The sequence below is a fragment of the Lithobates pipiens genome, unplaced genomic scaffold (assembly GCF_037356315.1).
Source record: "Lithobates pipiens isolate NorthernLeopardFrog02 unplaced genomic scaffold, aLitPip1_a1.2 Scaffold_8, whole genome shotgun sequence".
Taxonomy (NCBI): Eukaryota; Metazoa; Chordata; class Amphibia; order Anura; family Ranidae; genus Lithobates; species Lithobates pipiens.
The window spans coordinates 126,472,712-126,490,676 of record NW_027507903.1 but is presented as its reverse complement, the minus strand read 5'-3'; the positions used below and the strand labels follow the sequence as shown (position 1 = coordinate 126,490,676).

Below are 17,965 nucleotides of genomic sequence, written 5' to 3'. Positions count from 1 at the left end.
TGTCTAAGTGACTGAGCAGGAAAATTGAGCCGGGAAATTATAAACGTGTGCCATTTTTTGGACCGTACAGATGGAAAAATCATACAGCTTTGTACCACAGCTAGTCAGCAGTTTTTTAAGTCACAATTTCTGAGTAGTGATTGAGCAGGGAAATTGCATCTGGAAATAAACATTAGTGTCTTTTTTGGATACTTAACATTGAAAAGGCATACCGTTTACATTAAAGTTATAAGGCTTGTATAGACCAGCTGTAATTCCGAAGTGATTGAGTAGGCCAATGGCATCTAAAATTTAAAAATTGACTTTTTCACTGAAAATTGAAAAAGCATACAGCTTTGCACCACAATTTTGAACCCTTGGTTGTCAACGTCACAATTTATTAGGAGAGAATAGCAAATTGCATTTTGCAATAAAAAATAGGTTCCTTTTTTTCAAAGAATGAAGTAAAAACTTTTACAGATTTGCTACAAAATTTTAATCCATTTTAGACTGTCCACTATTTCTGTGAGAAAAATGAGAGAGCGAGAGGGAGAACAAGCAGATTGCATTTTACAATTACATTTTTCTTTTTCCCATACAGAAGATTGGAACATTTGAATGATTTGACACGCAGATTTTATACCTTTTTGGACAGGCCACTATTTTTGAGGGAGATAGCGGGCAGATTTCATTAAAAAAAAACAAAAAAACCTGTTGTTTGGTAGAAACATATTTAAAAAAATTGTGGCAGTCCACTTTAGAGGCAGGGAGGTAGCTTATTTTAACCATAAATTGTAAATTCAATTGTCATTTTGTGCACCAAGATTAAAGAAATTGTACATATTGGTTGAACCGAATTTCATCCTTTTTGAAAAAAGTAACATTTGGAGACAGAGAGTTGACTTTTCAGCCAAAAAATAATACATTAGTATAATTACTAAGAACCTGTATAACAATTTCACATTTGATTCACATTTATACATATTTTTTAATAGTATGTTTACTTGTATATTCAGGGTTTTAATAGTGTCCAAACACTGCAACCTGACAGAAAGAATCCTTCATAGCACAGTATGGATCTTGTTTACAAAACATTCACAGTATTTGCAACTGTAAAACAGCTGCAAAAAATAAGGTGTGCCATTACAAAGAACAATAGCAATGGTCCCAGTATGAAAAGGTAATGGTCTACCATTGTGGGAGCAGATGTTATCTGTGCCAGAGCAGCATTGTTTGAAAGAGGTGTTAATGGTGGTCAGTTGTGCTTACGGAGACAGAAGATGGCAATGATGGCAGCATGTGTGAATTAAACTTAGGCCGGTGGTGGTTTGGTATTGGAACATTTTTCCGTTGTGCATGCTCTGACAGAATTTTGATCCAGGAATTTTCTAAATTTCCCGTTAATATAAAATGTTCCTCGAATCAGCTAGGGCTTCTGACAATACAGATCTTTTTCTATTTTCCTGGAGGTTGGATTTAATTTAAATATGTCTTTTTTAACCAACTTAACTATGTAATTATAGATCTTTCATAATGTTTATTAATGCCTCCTATAAATTGACATGCATGAGGGACAGTATTCCTCAAATACTTCTCAAATGCTTCAAGGAAATTAATGTTACAGTTGCTATATATAGACAGATGTGAAATTCAAAGCTGTGCACCTTCAGAAAGGCTGCTGCGAGCAAACCTTAGAGAGCTAAGAGTCACAAATGGCTCATGAGACATTACATTTACCATGATGCCTTTCACTCACCCCTAATGTGGGAAGTTAACAGGGCCCATCACACAAGCAGAACATTTAAAATGATCTTTCACACTGGGCATTTTATTTGTGTTTATCAAGAATAACCGTAGGTAAAGTCAAATGAGGATCTAAAATGTGAAGGGGCCAGGACTAATAAATATTGACAATGACAGGGCTGCAGCTCAAGTAACATGCAACCATTTCTTCTCTCTCTCAGTGCAAGTTCTCTACTTGTGGACGGTATAGTGCAGTGGTAGCTCTGTATATAAAGTAGATACTATCCTGACTACAGTACCACTATCTGATTTCAGTTTTTCTAATAACTATACAATAAAATTGTTGGTGAAAAATTTGTGGGTGTCCTACAAAATGGCACTGTTATTAGCAGTGGCAGCTTGTGCCTGAGGATTTTTATGTGTGGTGTGTGTAAGGGGGGCGGGGGTAGCTGTTGGGCCCTTCAAACCTCCCACAGTAACAAAGAAATCTAGCTAAGATACAATACAAGTAAATCACACTCTCTGTTTTTGCCTTACTGCAGGTGCAAGAAAAAAGCAACAGTAATTTATGTACGCTCTCACACATCATAACGTTTTCATATTTTAACAGATAATCTAGAAGGTGTCTATCCCCTGGTAACTACTATTAATACAAAAAATCAGGGACTTTGGACTCTGCACTCACCCTACGAGCAGAGCCCTCTAGCAGTCACGGTTCCCCTCATGCCCGGCGCCTGGTCCTGCATTGACTCAGTCTTTGGCCTCCAGTACTGATTGGCAGGAAGCCAGATGCCAATTCGCTGGTATCGCAAGGTGAGAGGACTCAGGGCGTAGTGCTCTGCACCCTGAGGTCAACATAAAACTGGCCAATTGGGGCCTCGGGCTGTGGCCATGTGCTTGTGAGGGGGTGATGGACCAAATAGAGACCTGTTGATCTGGCGCCCCACACAGAACATGGCCACACAGATGGTGTGGGCTGTGGGGAGTGGCACCCCTGCGCCCCTTGTGGACCGGTCACCACTGGCTACTAGTGTTTTGCCAAGTTTACCAGTGTAACACAGAAAAAAAGTGGCCAGGTAAGAAATTCTTAAAAATGATCAGTAATAATTTGAAAAAAATATAAAAAAAGCACCAAAAACAACACACACACAAACATAAAAAAGCAAAAAAATAAATAAATAAATAAAATAAGTCAACAGTGGCAGTGGCAGATGCACAGCAGAAATGACATTGAAGCACATGTAAGTTTGGCGTATGATCTGGAATGTTTGCAGGTGAAAGCATTTACAATCTACAGGGCCAATAAACCCCATTTTAAAGTCCATCTCCAGGGAAAGGAAAACATGCTCCATTGCAGTGGAGCTGCCAATGCACTGCAGAGGTTAAGTGATCATTTAAGCACTGCAGGCTGCAGGAACATGACTTTCAAAAAGGAACACGTGTCATTTTTTTTTTTATTGCTGTCTGTGTCCTCATTGAGGATATTCACCCCCTCTATTTGTTCAGTTATCACCAGAACAGGAGTAGAGGGGAAAACAACCAATGGGGATACTAGTTCTGGTGACTGTGATGATAACAAGGGATTCTCACACTTTGAAGGGATTTCCTCTCAGTTACTGTTGTTGGATATGGGACAGGAAGTAAAAGGAAATCTATGTTATGGGATACAGATGACATTTTTAAAAGTGCCAGAGGTTATAGCTCTTCCTGTCTCTATCCAAAATGAAAGAAAAAACGTTTTGCCATTAGTTCTACTTAACATAATTATTCATAACATAAAACATATTTAAAATGCCAATGTGCATCAATTGGCTCTTAGATACAATCATTAATACCTGATTGGGATAATTAGATTAACTCAGCGAAGTTTCAAAATCATATTTTTTCTAATATTGAAGCTAAGGAAGTTATATGTGTACACTACAACATAATGCCTCCTACACATTGACAGGTCCAATTTAAAAAACAAAAAGAAAGCAAAAGCACTGGACAAACTGAGGGGGATATATTACTCCTCGTGTATCAAATATCACTACTAGAAACTGTCTGGATTTCCCATGTACCTTCCAGTTTGATTACAATCGGTCCTAGAAAGTCATATGTTTGAATCTAAACAGTTACTGTAGAACAATTAGGAGCGATCTTAGTACTTAAGCTTAAACACAGGAAGGCCATTATCTATATAACATAAAAAGGTCAAGGCTATGAGCAGGACTAGACAAGGACTGAACCATGATAACAAAAAGCATACACATGTAATACTTCAATGGAAAAATACTGGAGGAACATTTGCATTCATCAGCCAGGAATCTGCGCATGGGACGTACATGTACATTCCAACATGACAATGATCAAAAACACAAGGTCAAGTCATCCTATCATTGGCTACAGCAGAATAAAGTGAAGGTTCTGGAGTGGCCATCTCAGTCTCCTGACCTCAATATCATTGAACCACTCTGGGGAGATCTCAAACGTGCAGTTCATGCAACACAGCCCAAGAATTTACAGGAACTGGAGGCATTTTTGCCAAGAGAAATGGGCAGCTTTACCATCTGAGAAGAAAAAGAGCCTCATCCACAAATACCACAAAAGACTTTAAGCTGTCATTGATGTTAAAGGGGGTAATACACTGTATTAAGAACTGGGGTATGTAAACTTTTGATCAGAGTAATTTGGGTAGTTTCTGCTGTGATTATGATTTAAAAAGAATAAACACAGTTGATTGATAATAAATGGCTTCAGCCAAATACTAATCATAAGTGAAAGAAACATTTCTGTGTTATCATTCATATTCGCTGAAAAATAGTGTAAACCTATAAACACAACTGTATATGTAAACACTGACTTTTCATGCCTCTCCCACTTCTCAAGCTCCTTCCTGCTCAGCATATCTGCCTACTCTGATAAAGGACGAAGGGTAAGACTTGGACTGAGTCGAGACCAAGCTCAACTCTGCCAGGAAAAGTTAGGATTTGCATAAAATGAGCAATATCTTTGGATTCACTAATCGTTTTGTCTGGTGATTTTTTTCTGCTTTTGCATTTTTTCATCATATACTGTTGAAGTTTGTGGCAGATTCCTTTAAGCATGCTGATTTGTGGTACAGCATAACATTTAAAAATTATGAATCAACATTTTGCTTTCAATTTCCTACTGAACCAAAAACACAATAGAATCCACATGGAGCTTCTGTCTACAAAAGAGGTACATTGATATTACCAGCTAATCCTTGCTAGTCATTACAAAACAATGGAAACAAACTGCAGTGTGATCATTTTAACACCTCAAGTGACATGGCTAAGCAGATCTCCCTCCTTATCCCTTTCTGTATGAATGAATATGTCCTTGTATGTTATCCAACAGCCTCAAATAATTCAATTAAGTAAAAAAAAAAAAAAAAAAATCGGAGGTATCAAACGTATTCCTAAATCTAAATACTTCACCATGTGCATAACATAACATGATAACAGTTGGTACCAAAAACAATTAGAGACAATGGATTCATAACCAATCTATACCCGTTGACTCAGTTTAGCTGCTTCTTTTATAGTGATGAATAGAGGACAAGCAAACAGATAGAGAAAGCAATGGAAAGAGCAGACCTCTGAGGTTCTTGCACATGGACAGACAGGTCTGTTGAAGAGCAATAATTATGTGAGTAGGAGGAATAATTGGACCCCTATGGTTAACCTCAGATTTAGCATTAGAAAAATGTGAAAATTCATGCACTTTTTATTCTTTGCAGAAGAATTACAGATTACAACACAGTCATACCTACTGATAAACATTCAACATTCATGCTCTTGGACATGTTGTTTTTTTCTATGTTGTGTGATGCTGGCTAAAAAAATAAATCTGTTTAGACAGGCAAGGACTTTAATGTCTACGAGTCTGATCGTATACTATGATTAGTACACATTGTGTGTGTAAATGGCAGGCTATTTTTTACATAGACAGGAGGGGCATGTATTGTGTTTACACATGGAGAGAAGGCCCATCAAAAGACTTGTTAATAATAAACCTGGATACATGATGTTGTAAAATTGTTATTGTTCAGTTCCTTGGTATCTGAAGAGACTAAACAATAACTCACATTACTACACTGTTTTCATTGTCTTTTGCCAACATATCTCTGCACAAGGATATTAATCTATTTGAGGAAAGTAGGGGGGCTGTCTTTCCTGGCCTACCTAAAAAAATGCTAATTGCCTGATTGCGTCTGACTTAAGTACTTTTGAATCACAAACTCAGAATGCAAATGCTTTAAAAAGAAACAAAATCCTCCCATCCTTTAAAATGGAAAACAATACAATCTTAACCTCTATTAAGATTTTCAGTTGCCATGATACGTCTGCTACCTTTGGTCACCATTTAAGATATTGTATACTGTGAACAAATTTGCTCTTCAGAGCCCCTTCTCCATAGACAATATGTTTAATTTTTGCCCTCGTTCCTCATAACTGAAATCCTCCAGCTCTTATTAGCTTTGTTGCCCTTCTCTGGATTCTATCTAGTTCAAAGACATCCTTTCTGAAGATTGGTGACCAAAACTGTACTGCATATTCAAGATGTGGCTCAACCAGGGTTTTGGAAATAGGTAGAATTATAGTTTTACCTTGTTTACCTTTTTTAATGTAAGATTGGTCTGTTAGTTTGCTTGCTGCAGCTTGGCATTGCCTATTTTTGCCCAGTCTGTGATCTACTAGGACCCTCAGAAACGTTCCCATCCTTGATTCCCCCAAAGGTTCTCCCCCTAGCGAGGGGCTTGCATTCATTATTTTAGTTCTCAAGTGCATTGTTTTACATTTCTCAGTATTAAACCTCTTCTGCCATTTACCTGCCCATCCTTCTATTTTAACCGGGTCTTCTCATAAATATGTCACATCCTGTTGTGAAGTTGTTGCCCTGCTTAGCTTTGTATCAACAGCAAGCACTGAGATTGAACTACTTAATCCAAAATCTATATAGTTTATGAACTAGTTAAACAGAACTGGTCCCAGAACAGAGCCCTGGGGCACACCACTCACAACTCTAGCCACTTCAGAAAATATGCCATTAATCACTATTCTCTGGATGCGCTCCTGTAACCAGGTTTCTATCCATGTACATACCATATCATGAATGCCAAAATACTGTTACTAAAAGAAAAATTAGGTATTTATGGGTTTCTTCCTTTAGAAAAATGTATGTAATAGGAAAGCAGAAATGTTTTCAAAATAAATAAATACTAAGTTCTAATGAATTTGCACTTATATTTACAGCCATGTAATTTTCCATGTCAGAGTACAAAATGCTGAAGCCAGAAACAAGTGAAATATGTTAACCGTAATAGATAAACTTTTAAGTAACAAAGGGAATTTCATCAATACAGCCACATTTGGTGGAAACAAAACAGGCTGTTGGAGGAACCCTAATATGTCACAGTAATGGTTCATTTAAGTTACTATACATGCAAGCTTTCAGGACAATTTGACCCCTTCCTAAGGCTTTATACATTTTTGAAGAAGGAATCTAAGTTACCCTAAAAGCTTGCATTTTTAATAACTTTAATTAGCCAAAAAATTGTATCACTTAAACCCAAACTCGGTGTAATTTCAAAAGCTAACACAGTACAAATACTCTACTATTTCATAGTAATAAAACTGTTGGTATACAATAGCTGCTTTATGGATGCATTATTTATGTATCCCTCTACTTACTGCAGATGATGAGTATCTGTAATTAATCACCCACTTGTACATTTATAAGTTTGCTTTACTGCAACACGAACGCATGCAAATTTTACTTAATGCATATATGTGTTTTTCTATCATCAACTGAATTTATTCTTTGCTTACTACTATCTTAAAAATGTCTATATAATCCAGCATAAAATAATATTCTCATATCACCGTTAAGCTAGATCAGATTTTCATAGATTGTAGTCATTACTCATTAGGAGCACTGCTGTTACACTGCGCAAAGTACGGAAATTCCTAGAAACCTAGCAAAATTACACGTCATGCCCACAGGCACAATCATTACTTCCCTCTTTCAACCCCACCACCATAGCTGAAGTTGCTAAACTACTTGGTAATGTCCACCTTACCACCTGCCCTCTGGATCCTGTTCCCTCACAAATGCTAGGTTCACCCTCTGGCTCTTTGCTACACTCACTAACCCACATCTTCAATCTCTCTCTCTCTTCTGGCATCTTCCCCAACTCTCAAGAACATGCACTTGTCAGACCCATACTTAAAAAACCCTCACTGGACCCATCCAATCCTAACAACCTACACCCCATCTCCTTGCTCCCCTTCTTATCCAAACTCCTCGAACCTCTGGTCTACAACCGACTAAGCGTCCACCTCGCTGATAATAGCCTTCTTGATCCCCTTTGGTCTGGATTTCGTCCTCAACACTCCACAGAAACTGCCCTCCTAAAACTAACAAACGATCTACTAACGGCCAAAACCAATCAACATTATTCTGTACTCCTCCTCCTGGACCTCTCTGCTGCCTTTGATATGGTTGACCATCCCCTCCTCCTCAAAAAAACTCCACACCTTTGATCTCTGTGACTGTACTCTTCGTTGGTTCTCTTCCTACTTATCCAACTGCACCTTTAGTGTTTCTTACAACTCTACTTCCTCCTCTCCTCTTCCTTTCTCTGTTGGGGTCTCCCAAGGTTCTGTTCTTGGACAGCTCCTATTTTCAATCTACACCTCCTCCCTGGGTCAACTGATAGCCTCCCATGGCTTCCAATACCACCTCTATGCTGACGACACCCAAATCTATTTCTCTACCCCTCAGCTCACTCCCTCTGTCTCCTCACGTATCACTAATTTACTATGAGATATGTCAGTCCGGATGTCACACCACTTCTTCAAACTCAATCTATCCAAAACCAAATTTATAACATTTCCTCCCCCATATGCCCCTTCCCCTGATCTCACTGTCAAAATTGATGGCACAACCATAAGCCCATCCCCACACACCAAGGATCTAGGTGTAGTCCTGGACTCTGAACTCTCCTTCAAGCAACACATCCAATCACTGTCCAAATCCTGCCACCTCAACCTCAGCAACATCTTCAAAATACGCCCCTTTCTAAGCAATTACACAACAAAGCTCTTAATTCACTCGCTGGTCATCTCACGCCTCGACTACTGCAACTCCCTTCTCATTGGCTTACCTCTACATAGTCTATCACCTCTTCAATCCATCATGAATGCTGCTGCCAGTCTCATCCACCTTACTAATCGCTCTGTGTCTGCTACTCCTCTCTGTCAATCACTCCACTGGCTTCCGCTCAGCCAAAGAATTAAATTCAAAATACTAACAAATACGTACAAAGCCATCCACAACTCTGCCCCCAGCTACATCACTAGCTTAGTCTCTAAATACCAACCTACTCGCTCTCTTCGTTCCTCTCAAGACCTCCTGCTCTCTAGCTCCCTCATCACCTCCTCCCATGCTCGCCTCCAGGACTTTTCCAAAGCCTCTCCAATCCTATGGAATGCCCTACCCCAATCTGTCCGCCTATCTCCTACTTTATTAGCTTTCTGTCCGAACTGTTTGCATAAAAATGTATTAATTTTTGTCCAGTGAACAATTTATCGGTCATTACATGATGGCACTATCGTTTGCTCTCACAGCCGAATGTTCGTTTTTCAAAAATGGGTTCGGCCAATTTTACGTATAGTGTGGCCAGCATTAGATTAAAGCATTAAAAATGTACCTTCTGAGAATGTGCTTAAATATAATCAAAGGGGTGAACAGCGCTGATCAGCAGACATAAATAGGACCCTCAGAAGCAAAGTAAAAACGTTTTATTATTGTTAAAAAAAAAAAAAAATGTTCACCAAGGCATACAGCAGTCAATTGATGGTCATGCAGAGACTTGGTTTAAAAAAACTGACAGTACCTGGAGGCTGGAGCCGCATGGATGACACAGGGGCTTAGGGAAACCCAACACAAAGCCATTGCACAAAGAACACAGGAGCACCGCTGGTGGGGGGCCCATCCAGGACCAGAAGTCCGATGAAGGGGGAACTAAACTGCATGCACAGGAACTGTTGGGGCCAGTATACAGTGGCCGCTCGCACTGTGTACGAAGCCGAGAAGTGATGTCACAGCCTGTCAGAAGTCAGCCAAATGAATCCGAAGAGTATGGGCAAATCCTGCTGCTGGGGCCAATTAGGAACTGCCAATGCCAAGGAAACAAAGAGAATCACACATTGCTGGCTGGAGACACTACATGTTTTGGGTACACGCCCCTGCTTCAGGTTATCTGATTAGTCGGATAAGTGTGAAGATTAAATAGGGAAAATTACCCAGGAGTATAAGTGTGGGAAGGGGAGGAGCTAGCAGCCCCTGTCATCCATACGGCCCCACCCCCCCGGTGGATAGTAACAATAGCCAGTGCACAATACTTTATTAACAATTGCATATCTTAAAAATGTACTGTCACTTCCGAGTCTATCCCCCATGTCATTTCTGGATCTGTGTAATGCATGCCGGCCCTGTGGTCTGCAGGCAGCTGTGTGGAACTTAGGGCCCCATACACACAGATGTTTTAAAAAATTAGCTGTAAAGCTAGTACCAAAGCCAAGAAAAAAGCGGCGTCAAAAACTTGATTTTGTACGCAATTTGGTGTCAATGCGTGTTTAGCCGCACTAGCTTTCAGCCACGTTCAAAGTGAACAATTCAAAACCAGAAGTCGCACCAGAAGTCGGATCAAGATGATCTGACTTGCGGTGCGACTTGCGTGCTGAGAATCTTGAAGAGGAACCCAACCTAAATCTAAAAAAAAATATGTGGGCGGGGTTCCTTCCCAAGACGATACCAGACCCTTCAGTCTGGTATAGATCTCAAGGGGAACCTTCCACGCCCAAAAAAATGGCGTGGGTGTCCCCCCCAAGATCCATACCAGACCCTTATCTGAGCACGCAGCCCAGCAGGTCAGGAAAGGGGGAGATGAGCGAGCGCCCCCCCCCCCCCAGACCATACCAGACCACATTCCCTCAACATGTGGGGGTGGGTGCTTTGAGGCAGGGGGGGCTCTGCGACCCCCACCCCAAAGCAGCATGTTGATGAGGACAAGGGCCTCTTCCCGACAACTCTTGCTGTTGGTTGTCGGAGTCTGCGGGCGGGGGCTTATCAGAGTCTGGAAGCCCCCTTTAACAAGGGGCCCCCAGATCCTGGCCTCCCCCAGCCTAAGTAAATGAGTATGCAGTACATTGTACCCTTACCCATTCACCTAAAAAAATGGCAAAACTAAACACACTATACAGGTTTTTAAAGTATTTAATTAAGGCAGCTCCCGCTCTTCTCCCTCTTCTGGCAACGTCTTCGCCCTCTCTCCGGTGCTTCTCCCCTCTGTGCTGTCTTCTCTCTCCGCTGTCTTCTCTCTCCTCTGTCTTCTTGCTCTTTTGCCGGGTCTTCTCTGCTGTCTTCTCACTCTTTTTCTGGGTCTTCTCGCTCTGTTCTTCTTCCGATGTTGATTCAACGTGATCTCCCGGTGTAGTGCAATGACTTATATTGCCATGGGGCGGTGCCACCCGATGATGTAATCTGGTGGTCACGCCCCTTGTGACATCATCCCCTATACAGGTTTTTAAAGTATTTTATTAAGGCAGCTCCCGCTCTTCTCCCTCTTCTGGCAACCTCTTCCCCCTCTCTCCGGTCCTTCTCTCCTCTGTGCTGTCTTCTCTCTCTGCTGTCTTCTCTCTCCTCTCTCCTCTGTCTTCTTGCTCTTTTGCCGGGTCTTCTCCGCTGTCTTCTTGCTCTTTTACTGGGTCTTCTCGCTCTGTTCTTCTTCCGATGTTGACTCGACTTGATCTCCCGATCTAATGCTATGTCGTGTGCAATGACTTGCCATGGGGCGGGGCCACGCAATGATGTAATCTGGTGGCCACGCCCCTTGTGACATCATCACCCAACCCACCCGTGTAGTGTGTTTATTTTTTACCCTTTTTTTAGGTGAATGGTTAGTGGTACGATGTACCCCATACTTGTTCACCTAGGGTGGGGGGCAGGATCTGGGGGCCCCCTAGTTAAAGGGGGCTTCCAGGTTCCGGTTAGCCCCCGTTCACAGACCCCGACAACCACCAAGCAAGGGTTGTGGGGAAGAGGCCCTTGTCCTCATCAACATGCAGACAAGGTGCTTTGGGGGTGGAGGGCGAAGTCCCCACCCCCATGTTGAGGGCATGTGGCCTGGTATGGTCCAGGAGGAGGGGGGTGCTCGCTCCTTTCCTAACTTTGCAGGCTTCGTGCTCGGATAAGGGTGTGGTATGGCTCTTGGGGGGGGGGGGGGAGTGCCCACACCATTTTTTTAGTGTGGGAGAATTCCCCTCAAGATCCATACCAGACTGAAGAGTCTGGTATCGTCTTGGAGGGGACCTTGCGCATAATTTTGTTTTTACATTTTGGCAGGGGTTTCCCTTCAAGATTTTCAACACACAAGTCGCACCACAAGTCAGATCATCTTGACCTGACTTCTGGTGCGACTTCTATTCAAATCAATGGGTTTCCATAGGGAACCATTCATTTTGAATAGAGGCAGAGAAACGCCGGATGAGGCTTAACGCTGTCTATACAGCGTTAAGCCTAGTTAAAGCATGCTTAATACCTTTTACCGACGTCTGGCATTTTTACAGCTCTGGGTTTTTTTTGGAGCGTAAAAACGCCAATGCCTGTTACAGCTCAAAAACGCCATGGTGTGTATGAGGCCATTGAATAACATAGAGTGCCATTTTTAAGCTGCAAAAAAAGCTCAAAAACGCTGCTGTAAAAATGTGCTCTTTCCATCAACAGGGATGAGCACACCAGCTCCAGACGGTGTCTCTGGTCCTCATTGGATAGATTGATAGCAGCAGTAGTCATTGGCTCCCACTGCTGTCAATCAAATCCAATGACATGGGAGACGGGGCCGGGTCCTGCTGTCTGGGTACATGGATGCAGCAGCACGAGTATCTCAAGGGAAACTCAATTAAAGGAGGAGCCAGGAGCGCCGTGGAGGGACACCTGAAAAAGAAGATTGGGGCCACTCTGTGCAAAACCCTTGCGCAGAGGAGGTAAGTAATAACGTGTTTGTTTTTTAAGAAAAAACAAAAAAACAAGACTTTACAACCCTCTAAAAGCTGAACTCCAGCTTTTGTTAGACTTTGCACAGTTTGTTGGGCCAGCTTGACACAAACAAACTGTGTCCCTCACTAACATATGGGGCCACTGGATGTGTGATATAAACTGTATGTAGCTGAGGCCACAAAGAGCATACTGCACTGTGTTCCGGGTTCGAGCCGAGACTTCCTGTCTCATACCCAGAACGCAGTAGAGTCTATTTGAATGGCACTCAGCCATTCAGAGAAAGCAATGTATTCTAGCAAATGAATACAAAGCTTCCTCTGTGTCAGATAGGCGGGCTGATGATGTCGCAACCTCTAACTCAGCCAATCAGAGGGAGCTTTGTATTCATTGCTTGAATAGCCCAAACTTACTAAGTAAAGTCTAACATAAGCTGGAGTTCACCTTTAAGTAAGTGAGGGGTCAAGCTGTTCTCGTATGACTTGAAAATAAGTTCTCTTTTGGGAGCATGCTACACGTTACACCCATATGTAGGGTGTAACATGTTACGGCAGTCTCAAGTTCTTTCTCCCATTCTCTAATAAAGTAAGGGGGCTGTGTAGCGGAGAACTCCAGTAATAGTTCATACAGCTGGGAAAGGAGTAGTCTTGTATCTCGGATGATAGCGCATAAAGACTCAAATGTTGAAAGACTGGACTTCACATGTTGTTTAGGGGTTACTTTCCAGCTGAAGTCAGAGCGTTGTTGGTATTTCCAGAGATCCATAGGAAAGTCCCTAATGAATTTCTCAAAGTTTCCAAGGATAGCAATTTGGCAGTAAGCAAAAATTTAGCACAAATTCCTGTATGTCACCCACATTCTAAAGAAACACACATCCTCCCCCAGTGTGAACCAGAGGAAACTCCCTAACTGAGCCAAAGGAGAAATCTTTGGGGCCTGCCCCCCATTTGCTTTCAGTCTATCCCAGACAGTTAAAATCCTTATTGTGTGAGGTGATGTCCAGCCTGAAAGACTACTATGTGTGGCCGGGATCCATGGTCTGCCAGCAAGATCCTTTCCCCCCCCTTTTTTTAACAGCACCCATACCTTATTACAATTCCAATTGGATATGCGTACCAGAACCATTGCTTTATATTATAAAGGTGTGTTATGCCCCGTACACACGAGAGGGATTAAGTCTGACAGACCTCCAAAGGAGTTCCGCCGGAGTTCCGCCGGAGTTCCGACGGAGTTCTGGCGGACTTTTCGACCGAACGGACTTGACCACACACCATCACACCAAACTCCGACGGAGTCGAACGTGATGACGTACGACTGGATTCGACGTAGGAAGTTCCTAGACAGTAGCCAATAGCTGCCCTAGCGTCGGTTTTAGTCCGTCGGAGTAGCACACACACGAGCGGATTTTTCGAAGGGGACCGGGTCCGGCGGAGTTCCGTCGGGAAAATTTAAAGCATGCTTCATTTCTAAAGTCCGTTGCAGCCCACACACGATCGGATAGTCTGACGGACTCAGCCTGTCGGACTTTGGATGTCGAAAAGTCCGCTCGTGTGTACGGGGCATTAGGGAGACCCAAACCACCATCCATTTTCTATCTACAAAAGAGCATGTATGCTAATCTGGGGTTCTTCCTGTGTCACACAAATGTCAAAAAAAGTCTTCTCATATGCCAGAATAAGGACTGAGGGAGGGTGATCAGAAAAGTATATAACAGGTAAATAAAACATGGAAGAACAGTCTTTTTAATTACATTTATTATCCCCAGCTAAGTAAGGGATAAACCTTGCCACATGCGGAGTTAAGAATTTACTCTGTCAAGAAGGGCCCTGTAGTTAATAGGGTCATATAACCTTTTAGAATCTGATAAGATGTGGATGGTGTTTTAGATACTCAGTTTACAATATGAATGAGTAGGATTGGTGCAAAAGAAAGGAAAGTTCCCCAGGGATATTGATAGGTAACATTTACAAATTAGGGTAATTAATTTTGAAATTGGTCAATTGCCCCAATTTACTTAGCTCAGGCATTATAACAGGAAGAGTAGTGAGTGACTGGGAAATAAAAATAGGACACTGTCTGCATAAACTGATAATTTGTGCTATCTTGAGCCTGTCTGGATGCCTTTAATGTCCCCATTCCTTCTGACCATTCATAGAAAAGGCTCCCTTGTGGGTGCACATTCACTCAAGCTACAGGTCCTTGATAAAGGGCTAAAATCTAGCCCAGATTTTAATCCCCTAGGGCCAATGTTCCTAGCGTTTCTTCCAAGTACATCTAATTCTTCTTATTATAATTTCATTCAAAAAGATACATACATATTAAAAAGAATGATATAAAATGCTTCATCCAGTTTATTGAATACTACCACATGTTTTCACAAAATACACAAAAAAATGGTCAACTCTGCTACTATGTCATTGGCTACTTTTTTTTTTTTCTTAATAAATTCTGGCATTTGTATAGACTCTGATAATTGCAAGAGCAGCATTTCCATACTATTCCCCTATTAGAAAATAGTAACACAGCATTTTTATTAGATCTATAAGATTAAGTTTCTACAGTTGATGTTTAAACATGAAAGGAATGAACTTCTCTCATTTGTGATAATCATAGATATCTGTCTGAACTAATTAATGTAGAGGATGTAATTTATGAGCATTGTAACATGAATTCAGAATTCCTAGTACTAAACCAGATGCAATATATTACATTTTTGTTTTTGGGTTTAGATACACAAAAAGCTATTTTTGTCATAACTTCAGTCCAGTCAACAAAAGATTTATTTTTATTCAAACATAGTGAATATGAAGATGAAAGTCATTATTATAGGTCCTACGGACAACTCTGCATATATGAGAAAAATACAGATCCTCTATCTTCTAAAGAAACTTCCAGGGATGAAGAGAGAATACAGTAATTATGGGACTTTAGTTGTGCCAAAATAATGGATTACATTCAATATTGATGCACTTTCACACTGGGGCGGTGGGGGCGGTAGTGGTAAAGCGTCGCTAGTCTTAACGGCGCTTTACCACTGTTATAGCGGCGCTTTGGCGACCACTATTCGGGCGGGAGCGGGCTGCTTTTAACCCCTTTAGCAGCGCTGCCCATGCATTCCAATGGGCAGGGGCGGTGGAGGAGCGGTGTATACACTGCTCGCAAACCGCTCCAAAGATGCTGCTTGCAGGACGTTTTCTATCGCCCTGCAAGTGCAGTGTAGTGTATCTACAGAGTACATCTTAGGGACTACTAACAAAGAGAACAATCAATTAGGTTATGCACACGAGTAGGAAAACACCATCCACTGAAGTACTGTGAAGATTGTGAAGTATGGCACTTTCAACTTGAAACATAAGATATTTACATACATAACCTTGCTTACATTACAAATCCAAGAAACAGCGTTTTATTTTTTCTTATGGTAGGGTAATAGGCTGAAATATGCAAGTCATTAATTTATGCCATTGGTTGACATATGAACAGGTCGTAACCTGTGAACAAGGCACTCATTCTTCAAGGTGAAATCAACAGAAGATTTATAATCCGGGCAAACGACTTTCTGTCCAATTTTTTTTTCTTCAAGGGATTCATCTATCTTAATTGTTTTTCACGGAATAAAATCCTCATCCCATGTATAACCAAGTTCAAAATAACTTTTAACAGCATGGCCCTCCAGAGCATATGTAAAACAATAAAAACCTGCTGTGGCTACAAGATAATCTGAGAACACTGTTGTAAAGAGCACACTCAGCAGCCCTGAAACTCATTTCCAGTCCGTTGACAAGAAATCCAATTTTCCCATGCAAGATCAATAAATTCACATTTAGATTTGCATTTTACTACAAAAAGCCTTAATCTACACAGCTTCAGTAGAAACAGCACAGTTTTGTTTCAAGTTTAAGAGCAGCCATAACACATTTTCTTCTCAAAACCAGGTAGGCACAAATTAGGCCTTGGAATGTACACCTACCCCTCCTACGCATAGCCTCTTCACTTTCTGGTTTACGACTCACAGACACAACCTTCATACTCAGGATGCCACCTCCCTGGCGAATCAGATTTACCACTTGCTTATGGCCAACCTTCACTACATTGACACCATTCACCTGGGAATAAAGCACATAAAGGAATGTTAAAGCTTACCCCATTAAAAATAGTTTATTGATCTACACATATTACATAACATCTTATACAAAGTACACTTTAAAAATCTTGTACAGTAATACAATTCATGTTATCATTCTAGGTTCATACATTTTTGGATGGTTACTGATTCTGAAAACATTTTGACTCATCAATATCACTTACTATGTATTCCTCAACATGCTGCTAAACTTGCACCAATGTAAGACAATGATGGATATGGGTACATCATAGGAGTGGCCTGATCCTCTGTTTCTGGAACCTTGGCTGCTAAGCCACTCATGCCAAAATAAAAAAAAATACTAATTAAAGCTGTAATAAACACCACTTGCTGACAACACTTGCTGACTTGTACCTATAGGTAAGCACTCTGAAGGGGCAGCATATGAGTATGCCAGAGCGCTGCCCAGAGATCCTGGCTCCCATACGAATGCGCAGAAGTGATGTCATAGTGGCTCAGCCATTCATATGAACCTGGAAAGAAGACTGGGTGAAGATGAAAAGACCTGTCAGCAGTAACGCCATTCTGCTGGAGGGCTTTATTTTAAGATAAGTCTCTCATCAGTGGCGTAACTAGAACCTTCAGGGCCCGATGCAGGAAACCATGGCGCCCCCCCCCCCCCCCCGACCTCCGGATAGGGCTCTTTTCTCTGAGCCCGATGGTGGAACACCAGGGCCCAGTCCCAAGTGGGTGGCTGCATATAAAGGAACCGATTTAAAAAACATCAATTACAGCCACTGTGCCCATCAAATGTCACTACTGTGCCCATCAAATGTCACTACTGTGCCCATGAAACTCTGCCGCTGTGCCCATCAAATGCCGCCACTGTGCCCATCAAATGCTGTTGGTGTGCCCATCAAATGCTGCCACTGTGAATCCCCACCGCCCGCTCGCTGTCTGCCCGCCACTTACCCTGTCTTGGTGGGGCAGCGGGTAACGGCCATGAGCGGGGTCCTCCATGCATCTCCTGCCATCCTCATCTCCCGTCCTCTCCTCCTGATGGGCGTCCAATAGCTGTGTCTATCGTTTCAG

General features: G+C 41.7%; 1 protein-coding gene across 6 annotated transcripts in view; it reads right to left on the bottom strand.

Moving 5' to 3' along the window:
- The window catches only part of SHANK3 (SH3 and multiple ankyrin repeat domains 3), a 595,219-nt gene that overhangs the window by 66,628 nt on the left and 510,626 nt on the right, over positions 1-17,965 (bottom strand). For all 6 annotated transcript variants that reach the window (XM_077474101.1, XM_077474102.1, XM_077474098.1 and 3 more), the window contains one exon: positions 16,760-16,895. In XM_077474101.1, coding sequence (XP_077330227.1) covers positions 16,760-16,895 — 136 coding nt within the window. The remainder of the gene's footprint in view (positions 1-16,759; positions 16,896-17,965) is intronic.